Below are 20,901 nucleotides of genomic sequence, written 5' to 3'. Positions count from 1 at the left end.
TCACTCATCCATGTTAACTTACTCATTCAGTAGTCATTTGCCAAGCTCTATGCTGGATGGGTATGGTAGATGTATGGAATAGTCACTGAGTCGCAGTGCATAAGGGAAAGTGGATACGGAATCAGAAGGAGCAGTGAATGAGAAATACAGGGAAAACTGGGATGGAGTCCCGAAGCCAACCTGGAGAGTCAAGGAAGGCTGGCTAGCTGAGGCTCAGGAATGACTGAGAGGTAACTGGAGTAAGGCAAGTGGGGACTGCCACAATGAAGGCCAAGAATGTTGCTTGTAATCTCAGCTGAGACAAGGCTATAGCAAGTTCCAGACCAGCTATATACAAAGACCTGTCTCAAAGAAACAAAACAAGCTAGCAAAAAGAATGGTTCCTTATAGGAAAGTTGCAATTTCTTTTGCTAGATAGCAGAAGAGAAAACATTATTAGTCAGGCAGAGGAGATGGGGGACAAAGTTGTGTCTAGCAATAGGAAGGTGAGGGGTAAAGGATTGGTTGAAGAGGGTAGTAGGTGGGTAGTAGGTTCTATAGTGCTAAGCCAAGTGAGCACTATTAAAGTCCTGCCTCATGTCATGTGAAGTTTTCTTGTAATCACTGTGAATGATCTCTTTGTCACCCTCCTCTTCTCCCCAGGAAGAATCTGAGTGAGCTGGATGAGATCCAGAAGTATTTCACTCAGAAGCTCAGCAAGCCTTTCCTGCCCTTCAGCTCTCACAGCTCTCCTATCTCAAAGAGCCTGGAGAGCCAAAGGGACTGTGTGGGCCCAGGAACCAACAGCCAAGACCCTGAGGACCAGTGCATCCTGGAGAAATCCAGTAACCTGGTGATGCAAGTCAGCTCCCTGATCTCAGGTATGGCTCAGAGCTGTCTCTGCTGCAGCTTTGATTACTAGGTGCCAAGTCGGGGCCACCTGAGTGTCTGTCCTCAGATAGACCTCCATCATAATGTAAACAACAGTTTTCACATCCTTTTTCTTCCTTTGCCATCTTCCTTTGGAAGGAAAGGACAGTGGTGTGGACAGGAGCGAGAGACCATGGAAAGAGCATTAGGCTGAGAGGCAAGAGACCCAGGTGCTTGGTTTCTGGCATCGACTTGCTATTGACACTGGGCATGCTCTTTCCTTTCTTGAGCTTTCATTCCCCTAACCAAAAATAACAGGCATAGTTTAGGTGATGGCTTCCTAACTGTTCTTGAACTTGCCTGCACCACTTTTTCAGGGGGAAACTTAGCTACAAACATGTTAAAATTCTAATTCCTAGAGTCTAGAAGTATGCAAGGATTTTTTGTTGTTGTTGTTTGTGTTTTTTGTTGTTGTTGTCGATTGGTTAGCTGACTTGGGGGCAGAGTCTTACTGTGTAGTTCAGGCTGGCCTCAGATTCACAGTAATCTTCCTGCATTGTCTTTCCAAGTGTTGGATTACAGACATGCACCCACATACCCAGAACAAGTCTGCACATTTAAAAAAAATCACTGTAGAAGACCTGTATGGGTCTATAGTTTACCATTCCAAAAAAGTCCCTTAGAGCAATTCTTATTTTGTCTTCATATTAGTATTGAGAGGTAGAGGTGAGTATAAGTCTTCATTGGCCTGAAAGACACTCTGTGTATAAAAGTAAAATCTACATGTCTTGAACAACACTCTGTATTCTCTGTAGTGGACATCCATCATCATTAGACAGAGCAGACAGTTATCTCTGCCATCATAAACTTACACTCTGTCATGAGCCAAAGAAGCTTCTCCCAAGGAAAAAAGTGTTAAGACAAAACAAGAGAGACTTTGTCAGGATGCAAGTGGCTACAGATAGAGGAATCCCCTTACAGGGATGTAGTAAAAGAACAGGATTAAAGCTGGCTTTGAAGTCAAATTTGGAAGCTTAATGCTTACTCAGAAAGAAAATAAGGATGCAACCCAGGGACCAAATATGTGCAAACCCCTAGGCTCTGTCACAGTACCTCATACAGAAAAGGGGAAAAAGAAAAGGGAGTTCTTGGCAAACAGAATAATAGCTTTTTTTTTCACAGACAGTATGGATTCAAAGATAGCTGATTCTCTACATCGGGAAACAGTTCAGAAGTAACAAAGCTTACTCTGTGCATCATGCTTCTGTACACTTTTCTAAGAGGCTGCTAGACTAGTGGATATGAGTGAGTCACAGATGTGGTCTCATTCATTCTGCATCTGTGTGATGAGCCCCAAGACGCTCACAAGCTGATGTGGGAAACAGCTTTATACTGTAGTGTGTTCTCATGTGTTTCCTTATGGAACATGGCTAGAGTAGAGCCTTCTAGCTGGTGTGTCTAGGTAGGCTTCCTGAAGGAGATGTAATAGGCACTGGAAGATAAACTGATTTATAAAAACAGAATTGCTCCAAGGCAATAATTAGGACAAAAAGACCAGGGCCACTCTGTTTACAGGTACACTCATACATAGACAAACTCTTCTGATGCCTGAACACTATGACCATACTAAGCAAGCCCCTCCTATTAGTTACCCTCTAGCAATAAGCAGATAGAGCCCTTAGCCCTGGAAGTCAAATCTACCACTAGTTCCTGACTTTTTCTCTAAAAGAGTCATGCAAACATGTCATTTACTATCTTTGATCTTTTTCTATTCCTTGAGATGAGATCTTGCTATGTTGCTCAGGATGGTTCAAAACTCCTATACTAAAGCAATCCTCTTGCCTTAGCTTTCAGAAGAGCTAAAACCAAAGGCATGTACCATTATGCCACCTTATTTATTAGTTTCTCTGCCCTCATTTTATCCAAAAATAATTTGATTTGACTAGTACTTTCTCCTTATTAAGTGCCTGTCCATGCACATTGCAGGGTATGCCTGTTTCTCTCATAGATTATCAAGCCTGTGAAGTGGCTGGTGTTGGTCACATTTGAATGAAAAACAGGCTCAGTGGGGACAGTGTGCTCATCACCACAAACTTAACTGTAGAGACTGGACCCAAAGCCGTGTTCTTTCCAGTGCCCTGTTGCCTCTATTCTTTTCTTTTGTTGTGCATTGATAAGATTTCTTGCTTTTATCTTCCAAGTAAAATAGCTAGTTTTAATAACTGTCATTGAATAGGTAAATGAGTGGATTCTCGTTTTGGTTTTAATATAGGTGATTACTGAAGTAAATGGAAGCATGAGCATGCCCGTCAGGACCTCAGCTCCCGAGAGATCTGAGCATGAGCACTTCACAGGTGTCTCCACAACTACAAATAGATTAGATTTCAGCCTCTAATGTTAGAATAAAGTACTAGAGATTGTACTGCTATGACTATAGTTTCACTGACTCCTGGGTGAATTAACTGTTGTGAGGTTTGCTTTAAAGTCCAATCTCAAGGATGCTTGGAAAGCTAGAGGCCAGCCTTGGGACCGCGTGGTCTGTAGCCCTGCATGTAGTAAGAGTGGTATCTGTTGCTATTCAGATCTGCAGACTATCACCAGAGACTCACAAGCAGCTTTGGCTTCTCACCAAGCCAGGAGTAGAAGCAGAGCAGTCACCACCCTCCCAGAGGCCCAGGACACCGAGGCCCTGCAAGGACGAAGCGCCACTCCAGAGGAGCCACTGTCAGTAGCTGGAGAGGCAAGCACAAATTCCCTGCCTGCCTCTGTTCTTGAAGAGATGTCCGAGGGGGGAGGAGGAGTGCTCCGTGAGTCAGTGGAGCATACAGTACCCATCGCGAGAGTGCAGAGCAGTGATGACACTGAAGTGAACCCAGACCTCAGTGACGAAGACTATGAAGAAGACATTATTGAGCCCAGGACCCTAAATGAAATTACCACAGTGACAGACAAAACTAGCCCCTGGTCCAGTTTCACGTCAGACGTGAGTGAGGTCAGCAGCCCTCAGCCCAATGAGGTACAAAGAGAAGGCTCCTCCTGTCCTCCCAGACCTTTCCCCACAGAGGAGTTTAAGGTCAGAAGTAGCTTGATGTCCAGTCCACAAAAGCCAGTCAGCCCCCAGGCTGGACAAGGCTCCCCTAGCCACAGCATTGCTTGTGAGGGTGGAGCCTGTAAGACTAAGACTGAAGAGTCTGCCTCAGCCCAGCCTCAGCTCGTCCCAGGCCTAACAGTCTCAGGAGCCCAAGAGAGCAATGATTCTGTTGCACGGGGCTCACTGCAGATAAAGCAGGACAGGAGGCCCATGCCGGAGATCCTGGCTGAGAGGGAAGCTTTCTCCAGTGAGTTCAGTGACTCTTCTGAGAGCTCTGAGAAGTTTCCTCTACACCTGCCCTCCCAAAGCAAAAGGGAAAACCTCAAGGAGCCACCCATGGACTCACCTTCTGTGAGGCAGAAGCAGGTAACAACTGGACCAGGGGTGTTCACAAGGCAGAGCCTCCTTCTGTATCCTTTGCTGTTTCCCACAAGTGGGTATTTAAGCTATCCATCCTGAGCACTGGGGATGCTTGTTTCAGGCCAACAGAGAATGAGTGTGACCATTGGCCCTCGTGGAATGCACTGGAAGGCATAGGGCATGGGAAGGTTTACCTGCGTGGTTAGTGTTATGTGCACCACTGAAGCCAGGCTTGGTGGCCCATGCCTATACTTGGGGGATGAGAGGGCTGTGGTAGAATTGGGAGCTCTAGGTCAGTCTAGGTCACAGAGCAAGACCTTGTCCAAAAAAGAAAAAAAAAAATCTACCTTTGATAGCAGCCCCTTCAGGTATAAGGGGTATGAATGGGGCTTGGGTGTTGGTAGCATATTCACAGGAAACTTTTTTGTCTGACTTCTCCAGTTTGCACACTGTACAGTTGCCTACCTGAAGGCAAGGCTCTGGCCCTCAGTTGAAATAAAAGGGAGGCTGGAGCTAGGGCTATAGTCCCTTGGTAGAGCACTTGCCTAGCCTTGAGTTCTATCCCCAGCACCACAGAAAGGAGGGTGGTAGGTACACCTGTTATGCTAGCAGTCAGAGGCTGGGGCAGAGCAGTCAGGAGTTCAAGGCTGACCTGGGAAAGATACTGTCTCAAAACAGAAGAAAGCAAGAAAACAGCAGCAGACCACTCAGGACACTTGTACCAACAAGAGGTGGAGATCATCTGGTCTAAGCATAGAGTGTTGGGAGAGGAAGGAAGATACAGGATCAGACACAGGTGGGGATGAAGAAGAAAATGTCAAATGTGGCTGGTATTTCTGTGTCAGGTTGTAAGTTGGCAATATCTTTACTAGACAGGGGAGCACATAGAGATAGTCTTGGAAAATGACATTTACATGTTGGACAAGTGCCTGAGGGGCATCCAGGAGGAAATGCATGCAGTCGTTGATTACAGCTGATCAAGTGATTTCTCAAACGTAAAGACAGCCAAAGAGTAGAGCTGTGAAGTTCGGGAGTGGTGTCTTAGAGTTTCTTTTGCTGTGAAGAGACACCATGACCACGGCAGCTCTTATAAAGGAAACCATTTAATTGGGGTGGCTTACAGTTTCAGAAGTTTAGTCTGTTACCATCATGGCAGGTGGCATACAGGCAGACATTGTGCTGGAGAAAGAGCTTCTTAGAGTTCTACATCTTGATTTACAGGCAACAGGAAGTGAACTATGACACTGGGCATAGCTTGAGCATAGGAGACCTCAACACCACCCCCACAATGACACACTTCTTCCATCAAGGCCACACCCCTTAATAGCGCCACTCCATTTGGGAGTCATTTATTTCAAAGCACCACAGGTGGCATGGAAACAGGGTTCATGAGAGCTGGGAGGGACGGGGGAGATGGCAGGCAAGCAGAGGCCGTAGTTTCATGTCATGGTCAGAAATGAGGATGGATCCTATGATGGGTCATGTAAACTTAAGGACTTTGCAGGAGTGGGAGAAGACCGTTATTTCAGTGGCTAGGGGAACTAGTGGAGAGGACAGCTACAGTGGGCACCTGTTCCCTACACACCAAGGCAGCAAGAGTAGCAGGTTTATGATGTCAAGCACGATTCCTGTGTAATCTCAATCCTGATTGTCAACTGGTGGTAACTAGAAGGGGATTCATGGTGGTGGTGGGAAGGGCACAGTGTCAGTCTCCTTCTAAATGTAAGAACCTTGGACACGTTCATAAACGAAGGAGAAAGAACCTTAAAGTAGACAGTCACCTGCTGAGCAAGCTGGAGGTGACAAGCTGAGGAGAGCGTCTGTGTTCAGGTCCAGCCAACACCTGCCAGCTCAGCAATGCTGCTCCTTCCCCATAACATCAGCTGACTGTGGCTAAGAGTAGTGAGAGTGCCGCCAGCAACAGGCCCAGCCCCTCCTCCTGTCCTGGAGATAGCCTGGGTCAAAGGTTCTTTTCCTTTGAGACATCTGTTCCACCCTACTTCTCTAGGAAAATCAAAGGCTTGTATATGTAGGTGCACGCCGTCAATTCCGCAGATACTCACTGAGCATTTATTCTGCCCCAGTTACTGTGCTAGGTAACAGGAATAGGGCTGTGAAAATGACATCGTCTCTGTCCTCTTAGACGCCAGTCCATCATAAGAAAAACAAAAATGGAAAGGTGGGTAAATAAAGTCAGAGCCATACTTAGCTGCTTAAACAGAAACCCTGAAAAACAGTACTACAGCAGTCCCCTTCATCTCCCTCAAAATTAAGGCAATCTGAGTCAGTGCTGTGATTCAACAGATTTGTAGAACAGTGTGCTACCAACAGCAGCTTATGAGGATACAGAGAAGTCCAAGCAACAGCCCACATCTTATAGGTCTCACATGCAGATCGGACAGACCAGCTATTCCATGCCTCCCCACCCCCAATTCTGGTGTGTGTGTGTGTGTGTGTGTGTGTGTGTGTGTGTGTGTGTGTGTGTGTGTTCAGAGAACAGCCAGTAACCTGATCCTTCCAATACCAATCACCTCCATCCTGGTCAAGGCATTGCCCTAGGGTCACCTTTCTACCCTCCCTATGTCTAAACATTTAACAGCAGGCCCTCAGCCAGTATTCAACCCTTGCAACTATTCTCCCTTCAAGCTATAGGCAGGTACTGGGGAAACTGAAGTGAACTGCCATTGAGAAACTTGAAGAATATTGAACATATTTGAAAGTCATATGAAACTAAACATGGGCTGGAGCGATGACTCAGTAGTTACGATCACAGGCTGCTCTTCCAGAGGACCTGAGTTCACTTCACAGCACCTATATGTTGGCTCACAAGTGTCTATAACTCCAGTTTTAGGAAATGTGGTGCCCTCTTCCAGACTCCTTGAGCACCAGGCATGCATGTAGTACACAGGCATATATGCAGAGAAAACACCCATACACGTAAAATAATAATCTGAAAAAATCTTGTAATAATTGAGCATTCGTCTGTGTTACAGACTGCTTTCAGAAGCGAAGGAGGAGGGACATTGTGGCTAAGATTAGGAAAGGTCCTGGAGGAGGTTGGGATGTGAGCCCATTAGAGACTAAAGAGAGGGGAGGGAAAGAGGAGGGACACATGTTAGAAGAGGGCAGGGTCTTCCGGTGAGGAAACCACTCTGCCAAGGATTCACGGACACAAGAAATAAGATGAGGAAACCATGAATGGTGTGATTGAGGTCACTTGGGGTATTGGTCTGTCATGAGGGTAGGCTTCTAGGTATTTTTGTCCCTTAACTACCCTTGCAGCCCAGAACCTATTGTGGTGCCCAACTTCTTTTTGCCTCCCCAACAACTGGAGGCCTCTCTACGCATGATCTCCCACTCTCCAGCTTTGCCACCACCGGCCACAACTGACCAGGTAAGAGCAGCCACTGGGCTCCCTCTGCTATCCAGTCAGCATCTCATCCCTAAAGGCATACAGCACGAAGAGCTGCCCTGGGCCAGCTCCCTGGAGAAGGTGCTCCAGGGGTCACCACAAACAAGAGGTGCATCCCTAGTTGCTACTTTCAAAGCACCCTCACAACTTCATTGTTCATGAGCGTCGGGCAGCTGGGATGTGCATACAGATGCCTGTTCTCCACTTTTCTGCCCTGACATAGTGCCTGGTCTTCATTGCAAGTAGCAAAAATAGGAATGATATTCTGATATTATTATTATATATAACCTATAGATATAGATGACTTGTCTGTCTTTGTGTAACATAAATCCTTAAAATTAAAAAAAAAAAAGCAAGCCAGGTATGGTGTCAGAGGCTTGTGACTCCAGCAATTGGTGGAAACAGTAGTGTCCAGAGTTCTAGCCTGGGCTATGTGAGCTCATCTCTTTTTAAAAAGAAAGAGGGAGCTGTTCAAGAACTGGTCATACCTGTGACCCTGCCCCAGGCTATGTTGCCATGTCCCCAGGGCCACTTGACTGCTTTTCCTCCTTGGGTTCCATCTGGGGAGAAAGTGACCTAACTTACAAACAAATACACAGAAAAAAAAAAAAAAAAAAAAAAAACGAACGCCAGCTGGCAGTGGTGGTGCTGCCTTTAATCCCAGCACTCTTGAGGCAGAAGAAGGCGGATCTCTGTGAGTTTGAGGTCAGTCTGGTCTACAAAACTACACAGAGAAACCCTGTCACAAAAAAGAAAAAAGCCACATAACACAGGGGAGAAAGGAGCAGGGACTGGTGCTGTGTAGCAGACACAAAGCAGCCACCCCAGGGCTTTCAGAACATTTTTCCAGAGAAATAGATAAGTTATAAGCAAAATGTGCTTGTTCACTGTTGCAATAGCCCCTATTCAATACTTCCTTGATTTAGACATTGTTCTAAGTACCCTACAGTCAGGCTGTTTTAACACTCCAGGACTGGATGGGATAGCCAGATGATTAACCCCACCTAGTAAATGAGTACTTCAGAGTTGACACTGTGGTGGACTATCAGACAGAAGCAACTTAAAGGAGAAAGACTTACTTCAGAGGTCTCAGTCCATAGTCCTTGACCACACTGATGTGGCAGAAGCTACCCACCTCACGACAGACAAGAATCAGGTAAACAGAGGACCAGCAGCCAAATGTAACCACCAGAAGCTCATCAACCTCCAGCCAGGCCACCTCCTGAAACTCCCAGTGCTACCAGCTAGGGAGCCAGCCTTTAGTACATGAGACTTGAAGGAACACTTAATGAGGAAACTGAGGCTTAAGCTTCCTGCCCACATCTACATGGCATTAGTGTGTCTACACATAGAAACTAATGAATAAAGACTGCATCTCCTGTCACAGAGCTGAAAACTCTGAGGGGGGGGGGTCAAGTGAGTCTGTTTGTGTCTCTAAACCCTGCCCTCTGCGTTCCAAGTGAAATATTGACACTTTGCTTCTTTTGTTTTGTGTGTGTGTGCTGAAATTACAGTGTACCACCCCACCCACTACATAGGAATGTTTTCCTAGCCCGTCTGCCTTGGTTTAAATAGACTTCATTTAGCAGTTAACAATGTAAACATTTCACATGTCTCCCCAGAGGCTGTTAGGAGATCGAGTCAGTTCTGCCTGGTCCTGAGAGTCCTATGGTAGAGTTCTATACTTAGTCATAGCTAACGGGCCAAGAGACAGTTGTCTGATAGTTCTCAAGAGAAGCATTAAGGTGTCTGAACCACTCACTGGCTTTCTTCTCCCTCTCTCTCCAACCTCCCCAGCATGTTTCCAGAACATCTATTCGTTTGGCAGATAGCTCAATCTGAGGACCTGTCTATCTTAGTAGATCCCCTCCAGGGACAGAGATGCTGTTCCCTCAAGGAGCCTGTAGGTTCTTGGGGTCCTGATTTCTCCTCTGGCTCTTCTCCTTCCCCTGCACCTGTTCTGACATTTCACACACATGGCCAAAACATCTGCACTAGGCTTTGGGGGCTGTGTGCAGACACTGAGCACCAGCTTGGAGCAAAACTTTTGTGTAACTGGGGCATGTGGCTTGACCTCTCTGGGTCTCAGTTTTGTTCTTGCCCAGAGCAGAACTCCATTGCTTGCTGACCTTGGGGCCACGTCTCTCCTTAGGACTTCAGTCCTGGTCCCAGTTAGGATAACCAGTGTGGTCAGTTTGCCCAGTTTCAGCACCTGAAGGTTCCAGACCAGGAAACCCCAGGAGATGGGTTTTGGCTGGAAGCCTGCTCATGCTGAAGGTCAGATCACCTGTGTGTTTAAGGCATTAGTGTGAAACTTTCCAAAACCAAACTGGAGTTGCCATGTCTTGTCCTGGCAATGTGCTGGGGTTGCCATGTTTTGTCCTGGCGGTGTGCTGGGGTTGCCATGTTTTGTCCTGGCAGTGTGCTGGGGTTGCCATGTCTTGTCCTGGCAATGTTAATAAAATGGAAACTCGTAAAGAAGGGGACCTCGTGCATGTGTGTCTGGTATCAAGAACTAGCACAAATAATGCCTTGAGCACAGGCACTGCCTCCTTCCACAGGTAGCACTCCTGTGGGGCCATCTGCTAACAGTGTTGACTCAGCCTTGGACTTGTGCTGCCCTTGTTATTGGCCCTTGGACACCCTTTTGTTAGTAGTCCTTGTAGACAGAACTGTTTTCATTGTTGCCTTTAGAAGCTCCCTCTAAGGGAGGGTACAGTGAAACCATCAAACTGGATCACTCCACAGGTGAAAAGAAAGGTTTATTCAAACTGCCAAGGCTGTCTCTCAGGGGACAGAGAGAATAGAATGGCCAAAGGCAGGGAGAGCCTTGCCAGTTGTAAAGAGCAGTGTTTGCAAAGGGAGGAAGCATGTAAGCGACAACAGTGGAGGAGTGAGGAGTTAGGAGGAGGGCTTGGTGTCTAGAAGAGCCTGGGAGCTGTGTGGAGGACTCTGTGTGTGACAAGGCTGTGTGTTAATAGGGAACTGGATGCCCTGTTGCCTTGAAGTAGTTGTGTGTAGGAGCACATAAGGCTTTTCCTGACAGAAACCCACTTCGCAAGTCCCTGAGGAATGCTGATTTTAGGCTTTGTTTATCTTCTGCAATCCTTCTGTTTTCCAGGCCCCAGTCCCCTGAGCTGAGCCCCTGATGTCATTGTGACATTGTCAGTGACACTGCCATTGTGGGGAGCCCACTTTGGACCTAACCCTTCCCTCTACCCGTCCCCTTGGTTCATGGTGTACATGTTCCACATTGCGGTGCTTCCTGCTTAGTCCCAAGTAAATACTGTCATTCTTCAGCTTCTCTGTACATAGTTTGACACTGATACTACAGGTGCCAACAGTTCAGAGAGACGTGTATTTTCGAATTCATTTTTTAAAAGCACTGAAATAATTTCTGGAGGTCGTCTTGTGTTTACTTTAGACTTTATTGAGTTAATTGAAAATTCCATTTGGACAGGGACACCATAATCATCTCAAAGTTTGGAGTTTCTGAAAGTCTTAAAAATAGACTCAGTGGGAAGAGTGCCAGCTGCACAAGTGTGAAGACTTGAATTCAGAGCCCAGCACCACATAAACACTGTGTGGCAGGGCCCACTGGAGGGGAGGGAGACAGGAGGATCCGAGGAGTTTGCTGCCTACCAGTGTAGCCTAAACAAGTTCCAGGCTCAGGGAAAAGCTCAAAAAAATAAGGCAGAGCTGGGTAGTGGTGGCGCACGCCTTTAATGCTAGCACTCAGGAGTCAGAGACAGGCAGATCTCTGTGAGTTCAAGGCCAGCCTGGTCTAGAGTGAGTTCCAGGACAGTTAGGGCTACACCAAGAAACCTTGTCTCAAAAAAAAAATTCTGTCTTGACTTCTGATTAGTTTAGTTACAGTGTTTCTAGTTGCGGGGGAGGAGGTGGGGGGACATACTGGTCATTAACAATACTAACAATATTGCCCCTCTTAGGCTGGGTTGCAGGCTTATAGAGTTCATTTTTATTGTGCTACATTATTTACTTACATAGATTCATTGGTATGTGGTAAAGTCATAAAATCTTGTGTAATTAAAATTTTAATGACAATAAAATGTCTGAGTTTGGAGCAGAGAAATAGGACAGTGGCTGGGGTGACATGAAAACAAGGGAAAGCTTTTTTTATTTTTGGTTTGTTTTTTGTTTGTTTGTTTTTGTTTTTCGAGACATGGTTTCTCTATGTAGCTTTGGAGCCTGTCCTGGCACTCACTCTGTAGACGAGATCCGCCTGTCTCTGCCTCCTAAGTGCTGGGATTAAAGGTGTGCATCACCAATGCCTGGATATTTTTGTTTTTGAAGATGAGTGTTTTGGCTGCATGTATGTATGTATACCACATGAGTACCTGGTGCCCATGGATGTCAGAAGAGGGTATCCAATCCCTTACAACCAGAATCACGTGTGATATGAGCCACCATGTGGGTGATGGGAACCGAACCTGTCATCTTCTTCCTTCCAGGGGAGAAGAGCGGTAGCTAAGAAGAGTAGGAATTTGTGTGTGTTTTCTTCTGACTGTCGTCTGCCCTTGCAAGGCCTCTCAATAGCATCTTCACCACTCTGATTACTTCAGTTTTATCAATCTTTTAGCAAGGCAGAGGGAATGGGAGATTCATGCTCGCCACACTTGAGCTGGCCAGAGTCTCTTCACCCAGTTTATATGCTGGGCCAAGGAGTCAGCACGAATTCTTGCGGTCTACTAAATATCCTGCTCTGGTTGAACAGGTCTAACACTGAACTCAAGATTTCACTCCCAAATCTCTTCCTCCTTCACACCCATCTAATTTGTGGGGGTCCATCTTATTTAGTTGTCCAGGGCAAAGTTCTTCAGGACCTCCCCAGCACCTCTCTTCACAGAGAGCCCACAGATAAAGATAACTCACATGACTTCTCTGTTCAGAGCCATCTGGTGACTTCCCATCAGTGAGCAGGAGAGCCAGAGCTGTGTGAGGACAGGCAGACAGGAAGAGTTGCTGGTCACTTCCATGTGGAGCTCAGCTCTACGGCAGAGCCAGCTCTCCAGGGCCAATCTAGATAGGAGCTGCCTATTAAGTTATTTCTTGTCACCCTAGGACCAAAGTCGGGAATCTGCAGGCCAGGCACCTGCTCCACAGATCCACGTCCCTCACCTGAGCTCCTAGTACTTGCAGAAGCACTGGCCTCCCGACCACTCACAAACTTTCTTTTCTGCACTGGCCTCCTGACCACTCACAGACTTTCTCAGATGCCATCTGCCTGTATTAGCCAACAGGGTAAATGTGGAGAGCAGGGCCTTAAGGGGGCTTGGGGAGAATTCAGCAAAGATGAAGAGAAGGCTTTGAGAGTTGTACAACCCAGAGAGAAGAAACCTTAGGAAATCACCCTCCCTGGGGGCGGGGGGGGGTACCAACAGTATGTGCCCAAGAGGAGTTAAGAGGGAGGGGCCTGGGCTAAAGCAGTCAGCAGGCCGGGAATTAAAGAGCTAGAAGCAACCTGCCCTCTGAGCCTTGGCCCCTCTGCTCAGCCTACAAACTGTTTCTTCCCCTCTTTTGGTCTGGGCCTTCTCCCTTCGAACCCTGCCTCTGCCTACTTCACATAACAGCCTCGTTAGCCATAGACATTTCTCTATGAACAGTGAGTGTGGGAGGCCGGAAGTAGAAGGCAAGGCCAGGGATGCCTACCCTGGAGGCCTTGAGTTGCCCACCTCCATCAATGAGCCTGCAGCATTGCAGACACTGAGAAGCCCAGCCCAGCAGGTGAGCTGAGATGTCACCAGGCGGGGATCTGCTGCTGGCTCTCGGGTCTGAGAAGCAGCCCTGACTTGATTTTTGTATAGGAACATGACTTCTGAATCCAGACAACCACGGTTTAAAGTTCGGCTTCACCACTGCCTATAGACATAACCTGGGGCAGGTTACCTGACTCCTGTGTGCTTTCTTTATCTGAAAAGTGGGTGTAACAGAACCTGCCACCTAGAGTTGCTTGTGGAGTGACTCAGTCAGATATAGTGTGTCTGTAACAGATTTTGCCCCTAATGCAGGAAGTACCATGAGTATTAGCTGTCTTCTTTTTACTATCATCATCCAGATATCTTCTCTTATAAGCTACCCACTCTGGCATGTGTGAAGAGGGGCAGAGTTGGGAAAGAGGGTCATGATCCAAAGCTTGGGACCAGGAGGGGCACTGGGAAGGTGCAGGACAGCCCCAGAAGTCTGGAGAACAGTTTCCTGAACCACAGTATTTGGCTGGACCCAATTCAGACTGAGTTAGAGGCCTGACCAGCATACAGACCACACCAAGAGTATACTCTTTCCACAAAAATCACTGCCCGTCACTGAAGCTAAGGCTTTGCAGGTCTTGTTCTCCCTGGAACCAAAGAATTCACCTCCCCTTGGTTGCTCCTCCTAAGCCCAGTGGCACCAGAAAGATGTGCACAAAGATGTCCACAATACCAGATCATACCAGAAAGGAGTCAGGGCCAAGGGAACCTTCAGAGTCTAGGACCCTCTTGTCTCGGACGGTGGCCCAGGCTTTATGGCTGAGCTGCCTCTCTTGTTTAGCAAGAGGTCTTGACCTGCTGCCCCATGTCTTTGGGCCTCCAAATCCCTAGCCCTCTGCAGAGTCAAGGAAAAAAAAAAAGACCTAAAGGTCACAGGGAGGCTCTGCTGTTGGCTACCTAAAGCTTATGGAAGGAGAAGAGCAACCCAGCCAAGAATATGCAGGAGGCAGGGAAGAAGTCAGAGCTGGCTGGTACCTACCCTGACGCAGACGGCAAGTTGATGAATACCTCCCCAGAAAGGCCTGTAGACCTTTGGCATGTGCTGTCACAAGTCTAGACCTGAGCTGCAAGCAGGCTCGTGTGTGTCAGGATCCAGGATCTCTGCCAGGACTGTTACTCTAACCCATGCCTCTCTGGAGTCTGGACTGTGGTTAGTGGGCTAAGGAGTCTGTCTGGCTCCCCAGGGCCCTTCCTTGTGAAAACTGAGGTCCAGGAGATTGTGTGAGCAGGAGCCCTTCAGGTTAGACTAGTTAGGAATGACTGCTCCGAGAGACAGAGGTAGCAGAGATGGTAAGACACAGAGGGGCACTTGGGTAGGAGAGCCCCGTGGGTAGAGTGCTAACAGGAATGGAGAGGTTGCTGGGGCAGGCCAGCCATGCTATAGCTCGGTTGGCTGGGACTCTGGTCTGAGTGTCTGTCCCCACTTCCCCCTACCTGTAGCTGTAGCTGCTAAGTTCTCTGCTGTCTACAGTGTCAGGGAAGTCCTTGTCACTACCTTAGGAAAGGAAAGTGGGAGCTGCCCCAGAGGAAGGCAGCCAGCCAAGGGGGTGAAAGTTTAACAAGGCAGCAGCTGTGTGAAGCCCTCATAGCCTCTGAGGCAGCCGCCCGGGCAGCCTGGCTGAGCAAGGCAGCTGTTGCTTTCAGTTTTCTCTCTGCAGCGTTGTTTCTCATCACTTAACGGGGCTCTAGAAAAGAACAGGGTTCCATCCATGAGCCCAGAGGGTCACTTGGGGCTGGGGAGCATGGGGGGGGTGGAGCACTTGCCTAGCCTAGCACTAAGCATACTTTGGGGAGGTGCCAAACCCTAGTTCTGCTCAGGGCCTGTGAGGCTTAACTTCTTGCCTAATATAAAATAAAAGCTTTGTTTTGCTCTGGTGTCTGAGGCAAGGTCAGCCCTGGCTCTGGCATGGTCCCTGTGTTCTGCAGCCAGGGTTAACCCGGGCTCCAGCATGGTCCCTGTGTTCTGAAGCAGTGTCAGCCCTACCCCCTGCATGACCCCTGTGTTCTGCACAGTGTACCTGGCATGAGCCTCAGGCAGCTCTGAATTCTGAGTTTTACAGTAGACCAGAGAACAAAAAGCAGTTACGCTCACTAGTAGTGGGCATTGAGACCACAAACAGAAAGGGTCTCAGTCTTGAGCAAGTGAGAGGAGTCATCTATACCACAGACCAATATCCCCTCTGTCCATCCCACTGCCTCCCTTCTGAGAAAGGGTTGGAGAAACGAGCACATAACCTGGGTGAGGTACATCGAGGTAAATAAGGGCCCTGCACTGAGATCAGACCACACTGCGGACCAGATAGCACTTTTGAAGAGACCACATCAGAGGGAGAGGGACAAAGAGAGAGCCACTCTCCTCCCCGCCTCTCTTTCTCCATCTCCCTCTCCCTCCCTTTTCCTCCCCTCCCTTTTCCTCCCCTCCCTTTTCCTCCCCTCCCCCCTCTCTCTCTCTCTCTCTCTCTCTCTCTCTCTCTCTCTCTCTCTCTCTCTCTCTCTCTCTCTCTCTCTCTCTCTCTCTCTCTCTCTCTCTCTCTCTCACACACACACAGTTACAGATCGGCTCACTGAGACTGAAGAGGAATAGGTCAGACTTCCTCCAGACCATTTGTTGTGTGTGTTTGTCTATTTGTTTTGGTGGTGGTGGTGATTGATTAGTTGTGAGACATGGTCTTACTGTGTGGTTTGGCTGGCCTCAAACTCAAAAGATCTGCCTGCCTCTGCCTCCCGGGTGCTGAGGGTCCATTTTCTAGGACTTCATTCCTACAGTCAGCCCAGAGAAATCTCTCTGCACCTGAGCTCACCTCCTATCATACCCTGTTCCAACTCCATCTTCATGTTTTTCTCTCGCTCCTTTTTTTTTTTTTTTTTTTTTTAGAGAGATGGAGGTGGTTTCGAGACAGGGTTTCTCTGTGGCTTTGGAGCCTGTCCTGGAACTAGCTCTTATAGGCCAGGCTGGTTTCCCAACCCACAAAGATCCGCCTGCCTCTGCCTCCCGAGTGCTGGGATTAAAGGTGTATGCCGTCACCACCCGGCTTATGTTTTTTTCAATTCCCTTTTTTAAGTCCCCTCCTAGGGATTCCACTCCACATATGGCCCTTCTGTCTAGACCCAAAGACTCTGCAGCCCCTCAAGTTTGATGATCCACTTCCCATGTGGGCTTCTGCCGCCTCGGGAGTGTGGATGCTAGGCGGCTATGTGCCTGCTTTGTTTGCTGTGCAGCGGGGCAGGCAGTGCATAGAGGAATAGCTAGCACATTTGGGATGTCCCTGCCTGGACACTTTCCTTCCACCACACCTAGAGGCTTATATGTTTTGCAGTAACAACTCTGATAAAGGATTCTTAGGTACTTACTAATCAAGATGTTTATGAAAGTCAACAGTTGCTAGTGAATATATGTATCTCCACCCCTCTCCCCTGCACATGGGGCCAAGGCCTGGGCCATATAGATAAGGTCTCCTGGGTCGCTGGGTCTGGGTGTGGGTGCTGGAAGGTTGGCTGAACCAACCACCTTAGCTTCAGCTCCACGGGTGATAGGACCCAGCAGCAGCTGTAGGCCTGTGTACATGCCCTTCCTCATGGGTGGCCTCTCTCCCACCCCATTGAAACTCAACCCATCTTAGATCCCAACACTCACTGAAGCCCGCCTGGGCTTTCCCTACTGTTACTAATGGCTCCTTTCTCCATGCTTCCGAGCTCCAGGTCTCATCTCTGTGAGTGCTGGGTAGGTCAGTGTTTACCTCTCTTCTATCCTGATCATCTCTGGAAGGACAGGAGCCATGTCTGTCTGTTGCCCACATGAGTTGATCGGATGGAGTAGGTCCTAAGCTTCTAGGCTTGATGAGCCACCAGCAGATGTCTGTGATGGTCATTTCATGAGCTGAGCAGTACCATGTAGAGTCCAAAGTAGAGAATGAACTTCTAACAAAGATCTGGTTTAGGATTGTCTGACAAAGGATCAGAGACCAATCCCTGCAGTCAGAAGTACATCATAAGACCCCAACTCACCATTTTCCGTCTGACTTAACCACTCAGTTCCCTTTCACTGTAGCAGGGCATGAAAGAAAATGTAGTATAAGCTGTAGCTAGTGACCCAGAAGACCCATCTATAGCTACAGCCAGAGGATTGAATGGGACTCGGATCCCATTAAACACCAAATACCCCAGGATCTTGGGAGGGGGCAGAGAGAAGCTTGAAAGTCTTGCAGAGAACCCAAAGGATGTATACACAGTACTCCAGCAGCCATTGGTTTGGAAAGAATGAATAAAGCATTTACTACAAGAGGCAGTCTCCTCCCTACCTGGTCTAAACTGGGTCATCATGGCCTAATTCTACCCATTCACTGGTCTCACAATCCAGGACCTCATCTTGAACTGGCCTGCCTGGAGTTACATGTGTTGAAGCCTCTAGTTCTCTGCCTCAGAAGTGCCCAGTCTGGAGCAGAGAGCTACATGGAGACACTGGCCCTGGGCCCTTCCCTGGCCTGAGGTGTTATTTTGGAAGGAAGGAAGGAAGGAAGGAAGGAAGGAAGGAAGGAAGGAAGGAAGGAAGGAAGGAAGGAAGGAAGGAAGGAAGGACTGCAAACCAACAAATGATGGCCTCCCTGTTAGCCTAGACCTGCCCAGAACAGAGCTGTGCTTTCCAGGCTCTGCAGAGCAGCACAGCCTGAGGACTTGCTTGTTAACCTTCTCTCAGTGCTTAGCATTCTGGACTGGCAGGGACTGTCCTGATTATTTGCCCAGTCCCCTTGTTCATGGCTGGGAAACTATCACCCAAGCAGTAGAGAAGATACCCAACTCCATTCCTCTTACCTTTCTCTGGCTGCTGTTCTCATGCTTCGGGTAGATCGTAGTGTCTCTCCCACCTGTTTAACTCTGTGCTATGAAGCAGAAACTGTTCTGTTCATCTCTGCCTCCGTTTGACATGTGTGGCGTTAGAAAGAAAAGACAGGATTTCTGAGTGTACTCATCCTGAAGTCTCTCTAGTACACCTGTCTCCTGGCAGCAGGCTTACAGGATTCAAAGTAGCCCCAGTCTCCAAGCTCTGCACCACGCTGTTGTCCCGGAGGTGTCTGGGGAGGTGGGGCTGTGTGATGGTCTCAGCGTGTAGAAAAGCTTGTGGATTTGGGGACAGGAAAAAAATCATCCCATAGGACAGACTGTGTGCTGTAAAGCCAAGTACATGTGCCCATGGTGACAACCTCCATCTCCGTTCAGCACTGCCTCTCCGCTACCTGACCTCCATGTCTTCCCTAGGCACCTTCCTCTCAGCCGACTTGCCCAGGGTGGCTTTACTATACAAATCTGAGCACGTGACTTAGTCTATGCTCAAGAGCTGCATGACCTTGAACTAACTGCACCTGAACTGTGGGGAGAAAGTTGTCTCTACCTTGTGATGTTGTAGCAAGGGTTCAACTGGACAAGGTGTGTGGGGTGGTTTGCAGACCAGGCACCTCTGCAGCAATGTTAGCCCAAGGACAGAGCATGAGGGGCCAAACTCAGCAGCTGGCAATGCTAATCTAGCTGATGTCTTTCTCTGCAGGACAAGAGTGAAACCACCAAGGGAGCTCTCGCCCAGAGGCCTTGTCGCTCCAGACCTTACTCCCTCCCTCCCAATTTCCCTGAGGAAGAGACTCGCAGGATTGCACGGATATTTTCTTCCCACTATTCCCAGAAGCCTGATGAAGCCTGAGGGACTGAATCAGCCACCCTCAGCATTATACAGCTTGCAGGAGGCACCATATCTCTCTCCCTCGGCATCCTGAGGCCACTACCACCACCCTGTCCCATGGCTGTCTAGACCTACTCAGCTAAGACTAAACTAGGGTGTCCGCACCACCAGCTCCTGCCTTGCTTCCTTCTGTAATGAGGCAACAGCTGGAAATAAAATGGACTCCGGCACCCACGTGGCCCAGGCATCTACCTTCTGACCATGGGGCCTAAGGAGGCATCTCTGACAGAGAAACCAGTGTCCTTGGCACAGCCTCCTGCTGACCAGAGCCACCCTCTGCTTGAACAGGACAGGCTGTTCTTGCCTAAATATTGAAGCGGGCCATAAGCGTATGCAGAACTAAGAAAATCCCAGGGCCCTGTCCAGGTCCTTTGTTTGGGAATGAGGGTGTTTTATAGATATAAATTATTTTTATGATTTATTGAATTAATCAATAGAACGGGGGAATCACCTCCTTTAAACTGTAATTGATTGTCTGAAACCTAACCATGTTTTTAACTTAATGTTTGTTTTTTACTCAGATCTGAAATTCATTGTTCTTGCCTTTGCTTTAATAAAAGTCTGGTTTTTTATTTGTGCACAACTATTTTCTGGGTTGGTCACTGGAAAAGGTGTTGAAATTCATTTGTAGTCTTAGTGGCAAAGACAAAGGTTGAAAACCCTCAGACATCTGAAACAAGGGACTAGAGTCACTATGAGACTTGTGAGTTCTTCAAAGTGTCAGATTGGCCCACATTGGAGGGACACCAGTGTCCCCTCTTTTGGTTGTTTTGGGTTTTGCTTATTCATTCTTGATTTTGTCTTTTCCTCTGACGGTCCTTGAAGTCTGTCAGCACAGTGAAAGTGTGAACCTTACTTATCATTTCTCATTTCACATCTCTGATACTGTGATGCCCCTCCTACAGTTAAACGCAAGGTCAAGGAAGTCAGTGCTTTGCCTCTGTATAGCTAGAAAGCGCATCCAGATACAAGACATGCCCAGAGATAAGGGACTCCATGACCAAAGCAGGGTGCAGCCAGTAGGAGCTCTGGAAAGGGGCAGTCCCAGGCTGCTGCATCCAGGGAAGGATTCCTGAAAGAAACCAGTACTGGGGTAAACCTAGAGAATGGAGAAGGCCGCAGACAGCTGCCAAAAGAACCAGAAGGGTGTTCTGGGCCGTAACAGAGTCCAGCCTGGTGGTGTCTGTGCCTCTAGCCTCATCTGAAAGACAGACACCTGTAGACCCTGGTCTCATAGGGTTGCTGTGAAGATCAAATGCAACATTTCTGAAAATACTTGGCTGGCATTTGGCACATAATGGAAGCTTAGGAAATGTCAGCCTCCCTTTACGGGCCATGGACCCTCAGCCCAACCTGCCTTCATATTTATTTCTGCTCCTTGAGTCTCACGGAAGCAAACATGCCCCCTCCCCAGCCAAGTCTGCCCTCAGCCCCAGGCCTCACGCTCAGACAGGATAGAGCTTCCAGTACCTGGAGTTCCACAGCCCTTAGGGAATAGGAAACCTTCAGGTTCCAGGCCTTAGGGGTAGAGCCTCAGGTGAAGACCGCTCACTGCCAAATGCTGCTCCTGTAAATAACCTGGTGGGTCAAGTGAGGACAGGGCCACAGGAGGACATGGGCCGCTCTTACCCCAGGTTGCAGGCAGCCTCGGATGACAAAGACATGGTGAACACTGTGTTACTTACCAATGTCC

General features: G+C 48.2%; 1 protein-coding gene across 2 annotated transcripts in view; it reads left to right on the top strand.

Annotated features, from left to right (window-relative positions):
* The window catches only part of C2cd3 (C2 domain containing 3 centriole elongation regulator), a 99,984-nt gene extending 80,204 nt beyond the window's left edge, over positions 1-19,780 (top strand). The window contains exons 30-33 of one of the 2 annotated variants that reach the window (XM_040758050.1): positions 643-860; positions 3,432-4,350; positions 7,583-7,694; positions 19,020-19,780. In XM_040758050.1, coding sequence (XP_040613984.1) covers positions 643-860; positions 3,432-4,350; positions 7,583-7,694; positions 19,020-19,169 — 1,399 coding nt within the window. In that variant the 3' untranslated portion in view covers positions 19,170-19,780. Of the gene's footprint in view, positions 1-642; positions 861-3,121; positions 3,367-3,431; positions 4,351-7,582; positions 7,695-19,019 lie in introns of those variants that run through there. The other variant, XM_040758053.1, reaches the window with a different exon arrangement.
* Positions 19,781-20,901: the final 1,121 nt, after the last annotated feature.

The sequence above is a fragment of the Mesocricetus auratus genome, unplaced genomic scaffold (assembly GCF_017639785.1).
Source record: "Mesocricetus auratus isolate SY011 unplaced genomic scaffold, BCM_Maur_2.0 Super-Scaffold_4256, whole genome shotgun sequence".
Classification (NCBI taxonomy): Eukaryota; Metazoa; Chordata; class Mammalia; order Rodentia; family Cricetidae; genus Mesocricetus; species Mesocricetus auratus.
This window is presented reverse-complemented; position numbering and strand designations above follow the sequence as displayed.